The sequence below is a fragment of the Hippocampus guttulatus genome, chromosome 21 (assembly GCF_054856545.1).
Source record: "Hippocampus guttulatus isolate MCC_2025c chromosome 21, RoL_Hgut_1.0, whole genome shotgun sequence".
NCBI classification, from domain to species: domain Eukaryota; kingdom Metazoa; phylum Chordata; class Actinopteri; order Syngnathiformes; family Syngnathidae; genus Hippocampus; species Hippocampus guttulatus.
The window spans coordinates 11858324-11871647 of NC_141281.1; the positions used below are offsets into that span (position 1 = coordinate 11858324).

General features: G+C 46.0%; 3 protein-coding genes across 5 annotated transcripts in view; 2 read left to right on the forward strand and 1 right to left on the reverse strand.

Moving 5' to 3' along the window:
- Positions 1-5856, forward strand: part of rnf32 (ring finger protein 32) — a 43010-nt gene extending 37154 nt beyond the window's left edge. The window contains exons 9-11 of the mRNA XM_086101425.1: positions 1225-2212; positions 3137-3289; positions 4888-5856. The gene's annotated coding sequence lies outside the window, so the exon portion shown is untranslated. The remainder of the gene's footprint in view (positions 1-1224; positions 2213-3136; positions 3290-4887) is intronic.
- lmbr1 (limb development membrane protein 1) overlaps positions 1-6092 on the reverse strand; it is a 33346-nt gene extending 27254 nt beyond the window's left edge. For both annotated transcript variants that reach the window (XM_086101424.1, XM_086101423.1), the window contains exons 1-5: positions 5945-6092; positions 3394-3466; positions 2888-2927; positions 2080-2219; positions 1217-1320 (exon numbers count right to left, since the gene is read on the reverse strand). In XM_086101424.1, coding sequence (XP_085957550.1) covers positions 1217-1320; positions 2080-2219; positions 2888-2927; positions 3394-3466; positions 5945-6007 — 420 coding nt within the window. In that variant the 5' untranslated portion in view covers positions 6008-6092. The remainder of the gene's footprint in view (positions 1-1216; positions 1321-2079; positions 2220-2887; positions 2928-3393; positions 3467-5944) is intronic.
- Positions 6007-13290, forward strand: nom1 (nucleolar protein with MIF4G domain 1). 2 transcript variants are annotated; one of them, XM_086101422.1, is made up of 11 exons: positions 6007-6134; positions 7494-7597; positions 7875-8070; positions 8675-8998; positions 9336-9446; positions 9891-10049; positions 10147-10268; positions 10358-10490; positions 11217-11348; positions 11692-11801; positions 12338-12981. In XM_086101422.1, exons 2-11 carry the CDS (start codon positions 7521-7523, stop codon positions 12498-12500), a joined length of 1527 nt encoding a protein of 508 aa, XP_085957548.1. In that variant the 5' UTR covers positions 6007-6134; positions 7494-7520; the 3' UTR covers positions 12501-12981. The 2 variants fall into 2 exon arrangements, with proteins under 2 accessions (XP_085957548.1, XP_085957547.1); XM_086101421.1 differs by lacking the exon at positions 6007-6134 and adding an exon at positions 6203-7241 and having other exon boundaries at positions 12338-13290.
- The last annotated feature ends 34 nt before the right edge of the window (positions 13291-13324 follow it).

The window sequence follows — 13324 nt, forward strand, 5'->3', positions numbered from 1 at the left end:
TTACAAAATGAGAATTTGAAATGTTGGTACAGATTTTAGCACAAGCATCATGAAAGTTGACCTGTTTGATTAGCTTTCGCGGACCACATAAAATGATGTGGCGGGCCAGATCTGGCCCCCGGGCCTTGGGTTTGACACTGGGGTGTTATAGTTTCGCAGCATAATTTATTGCTAATATTTAATGCATTCTCATAATGAATCATTTTTTGTTTGTTGTTTTTTTTTGTGACAGCATTTGCAGTTGGTCTGTCGGGTTGTTAGCATTATTGGGATAAAGAGATACATGTGTGTGTTTGACACTTATTTTGCGTCAGCTGCACGAACGACCGGCTTTCATCGGCCAAGTGTGGCCTCCGTCCGGTCCGAGCTTAGCAGGCGCGCGAGACATACCTGCACGTGCAGCCAAACATTGAACAGAGCCGGCCGGCCAGCCGGCACAGAGCTGGTCTTTAAGCATGTTGATGGAAGATGCGGTAGCGAGAACCCAGAATCAAAAGGCAACGAGGCCCGGGCCCGCCCTTTGCTTCCCACGCTGACCAAATTCCACCAAAACAAATTAGGAACACAAAAAATAAAATAAAAAATAGAGCCGGCCTTGCAGCTACAGTACAGGGCGATTTTTATGTGCTTTTTGCCAGGAAGGACATAAACCAGGGGCGTTTCAAACTGTGCCACAGGATAGAGGCGTATTAAAAGTAAATCTTTCCCCCCTCCATTTTGCAAGCTTCTATTGTGCTGTCATGTTGCTGCCACTTTATGGATTCTTGGAACACGAGCCCCCCCAGTCGCTCACCCTCTCCTTTTTTTTTTCCCTCCGAGGGTGGGGTGTAATCAATTAAACTAGGAAGTTCGCCGAGCCTTACAACTCGATTATTAGCCTGTCCTTTTGAAGTTTTATTTTAGGAGGTTGTTGGGGGGGAGGCTTTGGGGGTGGCGGGCAACGAGGCATCAGGCTTTAAATCAGTGGGGCCGATGCAGCCGCGTTGAAGCGTTTGCAGCCGACGCGGCCTTATTGTGAGGCCTTGTCAGGATGTGGCGCGCGGCGAAGTCCAGATTCCCACTTTCATGGTTAATGAGCTTTCGGTCAGCGGCCTGAGTCAGCGAGAGGACACGCAATGAAGCACCTGCTGCTGCTAACCCCCCCACCACCACCCCACCCTACCCCTACCACTTAGATGCAGAAATACCGAAACAGTAAAAAGCGTCTTATTTCTACCTTTTTAGATCCGGCGAAGCCCTCCGACTCCAGGAAGAAATAGGCGAAGGGCATCAGTACAAAAAGGCAAAGGTTGGAAAAGAGGGACACCAGATTCCACAGACCTGGAGAAAAAGTAAAGTACAGCATTGGGCAGATTGATGGCCAATCAACCAACTCATTAGCATATATTGATTTTCTTTATGCCAGCGATTTATAGTGACACGCAGGACAATTCAATACTCTTCCACCTTTCCATTGTAAAATTCACTGCTCACTAACACGTTGGGATTTTCGAGTGAAATGTCAGGAGGTGAATTTAGTTTGACCTTTGAACTTGTTAAGTCCAACTGTTCAGTGACTCAGGAATTCTTGCACAACTTGCCGTTTTCGAACAAGGGGCTGAACGGGGGGGGAAAAATGACTACCGGTACTTGACGAATGCATTTCCAAGGGTATTGTGACTCTTTTGATCAAACTGAACTGGGAAATGTGTTGGTCAACTCATGAATCAAACACCTGCTGGGAATTTTGCTCTTCAGCTCCTTGTTGAAAACAGCAAGTTGTGCAAGAGGTATTGAAACCTTCAAATTAAATTACCCGTTAATGGTTCGAAAGCATTCGAAAATGTCACCCAATACCTCCAACTTTTTGTGTGGAGTACCCCTCGGCTCAATAAAGGCTAAAAACATTTGAGTCAAGCTGGCAGGCAGACTTGGGGATGCAGCCGCGGCGTAGCTATTTGATGGACTCTCCCGCCCCCCGGTGGCCATTGCTGCCCATAGCAGCTTGTCGATGCCGCATTGCATCGCTGCACAAGTTTCACAAAACGTGTTGAATCACCGCGCGACTAAAAGGTGTCTGGAAAAATGATGTGGACTGACCGTGGATGAGGGAGCCATTGAGCCACTGGATGTAGTAGTTCTTGGGGAAGGACAGCAGGATCTCGTTGCTGATGATGGAGAACGGCAGCAGGAAGACGGCGCCACCCGACACGGCGAGCGTGAACGTGCACAGGTACAATCTGCAAGTGCGGGTGGGGGGCAAAGTTGTTTGGGTGTTTTGAACACAGAATGTGTCATTCTCTTTGTTTTAGGTTTAGTTTGACGGTCAACTTGAATTAGCTTGAAGCCTTTTGCGGGGCGGGGGGCCTGCTCGCTATTTGCAAAACTGAGTTGAGTTGCGTTCAGGAGCTGGCCGGCTGTTCTACAGGAACAGTTTCAGTCTCGCAACTTTATTCTGGTCATTTTTCATATTATGATTTTCACCTAATATGACCTTGTTTTAGTCATCGTTTGACCTTACTGTCTGAATTTAGATTTTAAATGAAAAGAATTTAATTTATTTCTAGCCATTTTCATATACTTCTCAAATAATTACCTGCTGGTACTTTTTTTATTGTCATATGACTTAATTTTTGTCAAGACTAATTTTCTCATATGACTTTTTGTAAAGGTTGACATCATTCCAGTTTTTACGTTTCCTGGAATATTACTTTTCCACACAATGACATCACTCTCAACCTTTGACATTATTTTTGCTATTTGACTTTATCGTTGAGTGGATTTTTTTCCATCATGATATAATGACCTTATTCTCGCACACCCTTCTGCTTAAAATGTCATTTTTCCTCCATTTGGATCATGTTTTATATCGGGAGTGCGCACAATGGGAGCAGCGTGTTGGACTCACGATATTCTGTTGACAACAGCATCTTCGTCCTCATGGTCATCTAGAAAAGTAGAAAAGTCATTTGGAGATGATCGAAAACTACCGGGCTGAATTTGTATTGTTTTGACCCCTTTGCAATAAAGTCAGCAGCGGCCCATTTATCAGATGTCTGTAAAAGATTATCCTAACTGATTATTCTGTGGTGTGGGGTGTGTTGGGTCTTTTTTGGGTTAAAAAAAAAAAAAAACCTTTGTATTTTTTGTGCTTTAGGGAAGTATGGATCCCTGCAGTGCCACGCTGCCCCATGCAGGTCAGTCTTGGTACTTTGATAAAGACTGGCTTGTCAGTGGACTGGAGATAATAGTTATGTGTGTGTGAGCTGCTGTGTTGCTCATCTCAAGTACACCACACACGATGGGAAAGGTAAGAACACATTTAATAATTTTTTGGGGTCAAAATTAAAGGTCAGGACTTCTGTAACCTGCCTGAGGTGTCTCCCGGACACCAGAATTTTAAGACGCACTTACCCGTCTTCCTCCTGTATCGGGTGACAATGAAGTAGGAGACAATGTAGAGCACGGCAAATAGGAGGAAACATATCTGAAACGGCAATATGAATGTTGTTAGTGGTAGGCATTTGGGAACACACGGGTAGAAACCAAAACACTTTATAACATGGGTGGGCCCGGCGGTCGACTGGTTAGCGCGTCTGCCTCACAGTGCAGAGGTGCAGGGTTCGATTCTGGCCCTGGCCTTCCTGTGAAGAGTTTGCATTTTCTCTCCGTGCCTGCGTGGGTTTTCTCCGGGTACTCTGGTTTCCTCCCACATTCCAAAAACATGCGTGGCAGGTTGATTGAACACTCTAAACTGTCCCTAGGTGTGAGTGTGACCGCGGATGGTTGTTCGTCTTTGTGTGCCCTGCGATTGGCTGGCAACCGGTTCAGGGTGTACCCCGCCTACTGCTCAAAGACGGCTGGGATAGGCTCCAGCGCGCCCTTGTGTGGATAAGCAGATCAGAAAATGGATGGATGGACTTCACAACACTTTGAGTCTTGAAAAAGTATAAACAAGCTATCGCTTTCAAAACATGTGCTCATGTTTCCTCAAAAGTGAGCAAGGGCGTTTATTTACAACCTGATAAGATGTCCACTGTAGTAACCGCTGTCCCTCAAAGGGTTTAAAAAAAATGGCTATTATATATTTGTATAGCTCAGAAAAAAAACCCAGCATGTTTTTATGACATATAATTAGGCCAATGCGTTTCACAGATGGGACTCACAAGGTGTTTGTCGCGTCTAAATATGCTGACGGATAAGATCCCGTTCCACACCCCCCCCCCCCCCCCCCTCCTGTGACAGCAAGCGGGACGCCATTAATAGAAAGTTTAAGCTCTTGGCAGTGTCACAACATGACTCAGCCTACCGCGATGACGCCCACACACACGGCACAGGATCAGGTGCGCAGGGCTGATAAAGCAGCACACAAAAAAATATCTATATAAATAACGACAGCACTCTGTGAGGAGATAACGCTAACACCACTTCTCTGAAAGACACTCGCAGGCCAGGACAGGATGCAGTCTAATCACATGCGATACAAGAGCTGTATCCTTGGATGGTCAACACAGCGAGACAGTATTTCACACCTTCATTGGACAGGGAGTCAAAAGAGCGGCGCGGATGTGCAATTTCACCTGTAGCTTTTTAATTTTTATTTATTTTTTTTTTACACGGGTGCCAATTTGAGTCATTTTGTAAAGTCACTTTCCTCACAAAACCCAGTGAAGTGAACTTTCACTCAAGCGAGACTTGTGGCATGATGGCTATCTGATTTTTTTTTTTTTAATCGAGCATTGGATAAAAAATAGATTTTGTATTGTTGAGGTGCAGATATTATTTTTGTCCAACAGCAGTCACCATCCTCGCGTTCCAATATAGTATCTGTGACTTAAACGCAGGTATAGTTTTAAAAAGTGAGGGCTGGTGAGTGACACGAGTCTTATTGATTCTGCATTTTCACAGCCCCGCTTTGTTCAGCAAAAAGGTCGGTGCTGGTGGGCAGTCTGCGGCTGGATGGAGTCGTGGCTTTGAATTGAAGCGGATTTACATGGGACAGGAGATGAGAGCCAATCTCTTTTTCGTTAATGGACGCTACAGCTTCCTGTTGCTTTCAAACTTAGCTTGTAGCGGACGTGTGCACATTTTCAGCTTGACGTCTTTCCACTGGTGAAAAGGACACTTTGATTCGCTCCTCTTTCATTGATAACTGCTTTAAACAACAAAGTGTATGTTGGAAAAGTGGTTACGATTGCACGGCTGTCTGTGTCTTATGTGTTGTGTTGTATTATTTTGTCATTTTATTTTTAACTGTTCTTTTGATGGCTGCCCGGGCACCCGCACGAGCTCCTTTTGTCTGGTTGAGAGGGAGGAAATTTCATCTGTGCTGTATGTTGCACATACAACGCATTTGACAATAAAGTTGCACTGGACTTGACTTGATTGCAGCTTGGTCATCCTATAAGGAAAATTCTCCCATCTATGACCCCTTCTTAAATCCACCCCCCCCCCCCCCCCATTACTGTCTGTAATCCAATTTCATGGTATCTGCGGCAACATGGACACATGCAATGGAGAAACTACAAAACTGAAAGTTGCATATCTTACTGTCATGTTTCCCAACTCCTGGAAATAGACGTACCGTTCATAGAATTGCTGTCATTCCTAAATGATTAATACCTTCGTTTTTGGGTGAACCCCATTGTGCTATGTTATGTTACAACACCTTTACAAATTGTTGTCTTTGTTCTTTGCGTAACAACCCACTCCCTGTCATAACAGGAACGGGTTTCTCAATTAGGTAGTGTGCGCCTGCTGGAATGTAAGCGTCACCTCCCACCAAAAGAACAACATGTAGTGAGATCCCCTATTTGTGTGATCGCGTTGAATAAGTTGTTGTGAAATAAACGCCGGTCTATTTGACAGCTCGAGCTATTTAGCATCAGCCAAGTGTTTATGTTACAATTTATTTTAGAGGACGTCGTTCGCCGCCTCGAACCCGCTGAGTTGCTTCCGTACTCACAATGTACTCCCGAACTTGGCTGTGGAAATTCTGCTCCCTGATAGTAACATCGTCTGCTTCCATTCTTCATATTGCAAATCCAGACTCCACTACATAGTAGCTCAAGGTGCGCCCTCTTCCTTCCTCCTCGCCGGATCGTGACTGGTTAAAAAGACGCTCTACGTCGGAGGAGTAGAAAGCCCGCTTCGAGGTGAGGGAAGAAAAAAAAATTCGATTCCAAAATATTCGACGTCATCATCAGGCGCCCACCGCGCTGGTGACACCGGAAGCACAATGACACGTCATCCGGGTCACATCCGCATACATCCATGGGGCCACATGCGTACGGATTCTCTTTTTCTTAATGGGCATATTGTTGTTATTCTTTTTATTTTTGCCTTCCTAATGTTTGACAGAAGTCTGCTAGCTTACTAGCATATTTTCCGTTTTTTAAACGTGGTATTTTGAACAAGTTTAGTGAGTCGAATGTAAACAGTGCGCTGCTGCTATGAAAGGCAAACGGAAGGGAAAGCAGAAGGGCAACGCCGTGTTGCAGAAGTACATGGTGGCGGTGGGCGAGTTTGTCAAGAACAAAAGTGGCGCCGAGGGAGCAGAGGATGACGCCGGTTTGAGGTCGGTCAGAAGGAAAAGCAGAAAGGAACTCCGCAAGGAGAAGCGAAAACTGAAGAAAATCCGAAAGAAAAGTCACTACGAAGGTAAAAAGAAAAATCTGCCCAGCGGTGATGGTGAACAGGCTGTAATACCTCAAAAACAGAAGGCAACGGGTGGCAACAAAAAGGACGAGGTCAAAAAAGTGCCAAAAACTAATGCAAAGAAACAAGAAAAGCCCAAAGCGGCACCCACGAAAACCAACAGGTATCAAGAGTCGAGGAAGAAGGCGCTTTTAGAGGCCAATGAACAAGAGGACCGAGAAATAAAGAAACTAGAGCGCTACTTGAAGTTAAACAAGAGGAAAAACAAGAAAAGCATACCTCAGTCGTTTGTGGCTGATGGACTGGACTATATCCTGGGTGCTCTTGACACCGGCACTTTGACCACGGGAATGTACGACAGCGATGACAACATGGACCTCGCCAAGGACAACTTTAAACAGCTGGAGGTGGACGACTTGGAGGAGGACGAAAAGGCCCTCGCAAGTGATGGAGAAGATTTAACTGATGATGAGGCTGAAGGAGTGGAGGAGGAGGATGAAGTACCAAGTGAAGATGATGAGTCGATGGATGCCGAACTGGAGGACGAGAATGACATAAATGAGAATGAGGAAAGCGAAGAAGTTGCAGAGCACGTTCCCACCCCTGTGAGTTCGCAATTGTTACTGTCCACGGTATTTTGTGGGGGTTTATTTTTTTTTTTCGCGTTGTAGTTAATCTTTGCATGTGTGCGGTAGCTTTTTGCTCCTCCCCAACTCCCACACTTTTTAGACCCTTCCAGAGTTGCCGTCAGGTTGGAGAGGTTGTAACAACAGTTCATGTTCAATTCTCATCACATCACAACTCATCCAGGTCATGTATTGAAGGCTCATTTTAAATACTTAATTTCTGTTCTTTAGGCGGCGGGCAAGTATGTGCCTCCTCACATGCGCGATGCTGGTGGCGAACAACGCAAAGCTGACTTGGAGAAACTGAAGAAGAATGTGAAGGGCCTCATCAACAGGTAACAACTGATTATTTACTAATGCGAATCGAGTGCTAAAGTCAGGAATATCTGCACTTCTGGCCTTTTCCTTCAATTTCACTCCACTGTGGGTGAATATCCCCAGTCTTTGGCAGTGCCTAACGAAGAGAACTAAAAATTTTGCGTCGCCTATCTATGTAGTGCAGTGAACTCCTGCTATTCGCAGGGGATAGGGACTGTGCCTTGCCACAAATGGCACGAATCTGCAACTTCATACCAAAACCCCGACAGTGCTTTGTAATTTTTCTTTATCCAGGCTGAGCGAGCCCAACATGTCGTCCATCGGCGGCCAGCTGGAGGCCCTCTACATGAGCCGCAGCAGAAAGGACATGAACGAGACCCTGACAGAGGTGCTGCTGGCCGCCTGCATCACGCCGGCACTGATGCCCAACCGGCTGCTGATGGAGCACGTCCTCCTGGTCAGCATCCTCCATCATACCGTGGGCTTGGAGGTAATGATGAAACGTTCTCGTTGTCCTGTGATTGTTTAATTCCACACTGGATGGATGGGCGGGCATTCCAGAGACAAAATTATTTATACAATAACATCTGAACTGGTTTGCTCCTTAACATATCCTTTTTAAAAGGGGTGGACACTCAGCTGAAATCTTTTTCGGCTGAATATAACGTCATGGAGGTTTTCCAGTTAGGTTTTAAGATGAGACGTAGTTTTTAATGACAACCTCTTGGCTAATGACACTGGGGACTCTCATACGGTGTTCCACAGGGTTCATTTTTGGGGCCCCTGCTTTTTTCATAGTATTTGCTGCCCCCTGCTTCCTTCTGAAGAAAACGTGATATTTCCTGTCACTGCTTTGCAAAGTCAGCCAGATCCATGTCACACAAAACCCTGGATGGGACGAAACTACTTGAACTTCAATGAGAAGAAAACAGACATTATGGTGTTTGGTCCAAGTGGCCCTTGTACATCTGACCCTGTTGACTTGGGGGTCCCCCTGACATCTTTTTAAAGTGGACAGTGATTTTAAATTGGACCGACAAATTGGTGGTGTTGTTAAATCTAGCTTTTTGTTGAGTGAAGTTTTCCCATTCCAGGTAGGAGCCCATTTCCTGGAGACAGTCGTGCGACTTTTCGACGACACGTACAAGCACCCGGGCGAGGGCAAAGAGTGCGACAACCTGGTTGCCGTCGTGGCGCACCTCTACAACTTCCAGGTGGTGCACTCGCTGCTCATCTTCGACATCCTGCGGCGCCTCTTGGCCGTCTTTGGAGAGAAGGACATTGAGCTGTTGCTGTTCGTGCTGCGTAACGTCGGCTTCTCGCTGCGGAAGGACGACCCCCTGGCCCTCAAGGAGCTCATCGCTGAAGCCCAGCGCAAGGCGGCCGAAGTCGGGAAGAAATTCCAGGACCAAACCAGAGTAGGTAGTGAATAACTAAAGCCAAATCTGTTTCCTCAAACATTGACTGTTCCCCCATCAGAAGCCCAATTAGTCTCTGGGCTCATTATCAATTTAAACACGAATATTTTGTATTTTTTTCTGGTAAGTCATATTAACTGTAATAAATAATCAGCTTACGGGAACTGCCATAGTTTTTAGAGAGAATAAAACAGTATTTTCTTCTGACGCCCCCAAAAATTATATTTTCATAAAAGTTGGAGTTGGGGAGCAGCCACTATTCGTGGAAACCAAGCAACTACCATTTATGCCCTTAAACTGCACTTCCAACACAATGCTAATCACGTAACATTTGTAGGTCCGTTTCATGTTGGAAACCATGCTGGCATTGAAGAACAACGACATGCGCAAGATTCCGGGCTACGATCCAGAGCCTGTGGAGAAGCTCAAGAAACTGCAGAGAAGTCTGGTGGGTGACTTTAAAATCGGCAGTTCTCAATTTTTTATTTTTTTACTCCAACTACCACCTAAAAAATACTTATTTATTCAACGACCACAATGATGGCGTGTAATAGCTAACATTATTGTAAGCCACTTTGTGTGCTTCGAACTGTACTGTAAAAGTAATTATTTAATTCAAATGTACTTCTGAAAATTTGATTACAAATTTTGCCGAAATGTTTAAAAAGAAACACGAAAAAATCTTGCAGGCAAGGTAACAAAAAGCGTTTTCAGTTTTAGAATTTTATGGTAGTTTACACATTGGCCACCAGGTGGCCCCAAAGAATTGTCTTTAAATGCTGCCAGTAAAGTGGCGTGCTGATCGATGCAGTCAGTGACAAAATCCATCTTTTGGCTCTTCTTCATCCTTTTGAATAGGATTCCTTTTAAGTTCGAAATGTTTTCGATACAGATCCAGCGCAACGCCGCAGGTAGCGACATGAAACTGCGGGTGTCTCTGGACAACCTTCTGTCGGCCGACCAGGTGGGCCGCTGGTGGATCGTGGGCTCGTCCTGGAGCGGCGCGCCCATGATCAGCGAGCAAGAGCATAAAAGCGTTGGCGAAGGGCAGGTGAGTGAAACACTGATTGTTCTGACCAAAAAAAAAAAAAAAAAGGTCAAAAACATGTCAAGCCCAGTAAAATCCCCCATCCACGCTTTGTGTTCAGTTCACCGCCAAAGTCCTGGAACTGGCTCGAAAGCAGCGGATGAACACGGAGGTCCGAAGGAACATCTTCTGCGTGCTCATGACCAGCGAAGACTACTTGGATGCCTTTGACAAGCTGCTGAGGTACGTTGTCCTTCATTTGGAGGTGGTGGAGGTGGGGCGGGGCTTGTGACATTGAATTGTGACCACAAAACCTCATTGCTGGCGTAAAGGATGGGGCTGAAAGACAAACAGGAGCGCGAGATCGTCCACGTGCTGATGGACTGCTGCCTGCAGGAAAAAACCTTCAACGGCTTCTACGCCGTGCTGGGAGAGAAATTCTGCGCTCACGACCGCCACTTCCAGGTAGCCATGACACTCTCTCTCTCCAAACTCTAAAACCTCACAAGGTAACCAAATCAAAGTCCGAAGTCCAACCTTTTGCCTTTCCAAAGACATTTTGTCACAGAGTTAATTCATTCAACTGGGGATGTTCGGACTGGTGCCAGTACGAGTACTTAGTCTTTGAGTATGCGCCGATACCAAGTACCGATACCGCTCATACTTTTGACACAGCAACCCCCAATCTTTTTTTTTTTGGAAGTCATTTTGCTCGTGAAGTCCTTCCCCCGTAATTACAGTTGTAAAAATCATCAAAACATTTCTGTCGTCCATCTACAACGATGTCCCTCTGAGGAAATTGCCCCCACCCAATGTAAAGAGCCATTGATGTCATTTCCAAGGCCCTCGCAAACAAACCAATCCAAGCCGCGGTCCACTGATCCTAATCACCCGATTGAGTGCTAATAAGTCTGCATGCTAATGACTAACTTCTTCCCACGTACCTCCTCTTCCGACCTGCGTGACCTCCGTGGCGGGATCTCCTCACACCTTCTCGCCCCGTGTTATGAGCAAACCACTCAAACTCCGACCACCACCAACAACGCTTCCTCCTCGGCCCGACCGCATCGGCCACGACAACTCTTTGTCCCTCTCAAAGAGCCGCGCTGGGAACGTTTGCTTTTCACGCGTGAACTCGTTAAGTTTCCTCTCATTGGTTTTGACACTTTTTTTCTGTTTCCATTTTCACAGATGACCTTCCAGTTCAGCCTGTGGGATAAATTCCGGGAGCTTTCCAACCTTCCCTCCGGGACTTTTAACAATTTGATCCAGCTCGTGACCCGCTTCCTCCAGAACAAGTGCTTCTCGCTCTCGCTGCTCAAAGTAAGCAAGCACATTCCGGACTCGGGGGGAATTCTTGTTTTGCTTTGCGAGCTAATGAATAGTCAAAAAAAAAAATCTAAAGAAGAAAACAAAATCATGTTTCTTTAACCGTTAGTTGGTTGATGATGCAAATAAGAAGCTTGGTAGAGGGGAGGCACTCAGGTAAAAAAAACAACAACAAAATTTTGGGACGGATCTGGCTATGCTACTTTCCCTCCACTTTCAATATTCTGCGTGGCTATTGGTCGGTCAGGCCTTGGTGGAGGTCTTCGCTCTGCCGGGTGCCATTTTTGTTCCGTTTTCTTTCTGGACATTCACACAGGTGGTTCTTTTGGTGTTCTAGGTCATCGAGTTCGGAGAGCTCGACAAGGCCAAGGTGCGCTTCCTGCGCCAAGTCCTGACTCGACTGCTCACAGACACCGAGCCCGAGGATGTCATCGGCATTTTTTCAAGGTGAGCAACACAACCCCCCCCCCCCACCCCCACCCCTGTATTAGGGGAAAGAAAACGGGTAGTACAACCGGCGTGAGCGCTGGAGTTATTTGTTGCCTCGCTAACCAAAACAACAGCACCTATTAAAGTAAAAAGACAGGCAGAGTCTCATGTGTTATAAAAAATGTTCCCTGCGTAGTGTTAAAGGCAATCTTAATTCCTGCTTCGTATTCAAAAACTGTATTTGTGTACACGCAATATTGAATACAAATGTTGGAGACATTTTTTAGAAATATTCCAAATTGGACCCAATTTGGAAGTAGAAATATATACAGTGCATCATCTTGATTTATATAACGCTTTCACAACAACCGCAGCTGTAACAAAGCAAAAGGTTTAACATAGAATAACAATCATGTCGGAGTTAGCGTCCTCCCGCATTTCACTCAAGCTGCATCGTCAAGATAGTTTTGCTTTTACCCGGACGCTGGTTTTTTTTGTATGCCGTCGACCACCCACCGTCCTTCCGCCCCCTTCATTTGTTGCCCGCCTGCCAGGATTTCTGGAATTCCCCAGCTGCGAATGCTGCGCGAGGGCCTGAAGCTTTTCATCAGCCACTTCCTGCTTAAGAGCGCCGCGCCGCAGGACGCCGTGCTAACGGAACGCGCTCGCATCGCCACCCAGGCCATGGAGGCCAAAGAGGCCAAAGTCAAACTGTAACCCCCCCCCCCCCCTCAAAAAAAGGAATATGATTTACATTTTTTAAAAATCCATCCACAATAACTTTTCTGTAGCGCTCGTCATCATCGGGGTTGCGGGTGAAGACCTCATATGTGCGAATGGAAACGTCAATTTGATTTGTATGCGTGATTCATTTCGCTGTAGCTCCCGAAAGCTTTTCGGTGTGGTGTGAACAAGCGATGAGGTGTATACAGTGGGATCAATGGGCTCACTGTGTGCGCTCCACACCCTGACCTTTGCGTGCCACTTTGTAGCCGGCAGCCTTTACCTGCCCCGTCGGGTCTGACCCCGGTCTGAACTCTTGAGCCGTCGCCGCGAAAGCAAACACGGCGAGAAGATAACGCAGGTGCTTCGCTCGAACAGCCTGTGACAAAACGATTGAATTGACTACAGCGGTAAGACTGACGGCGAAGGCTTTTGTATTTCCTGTGGATGGCTAAAAATAAATAACCCCAAATGGTTTCATGTTTGTCATTTTTGCCAAATTATTTTGTTTAATGAATGTGTGGGCTCTAAAATGAGATTTTAGGGCTGACATAAAAGTCTGTACACCCCTGTTCAGATGCCTGTGGGGTTTTTTTGGGGGGGGGGGTATAACATAGGAGATAAAGCCAAACACCACCTGTGTCAAACTCAAGGCCCGGGGGCCAGATCTGGCCCGCCAGGTCAATTTATGTGGCCCGTGAAAGCAAATCACGTGTCAACTAGCTAAGATCTGTCCCAAAATGTCATATTGTCACGTGTAATAAATATCATTGAGATTTTGCAATTATTTTGTTACCTTCTTAACCCTCACTTGAACA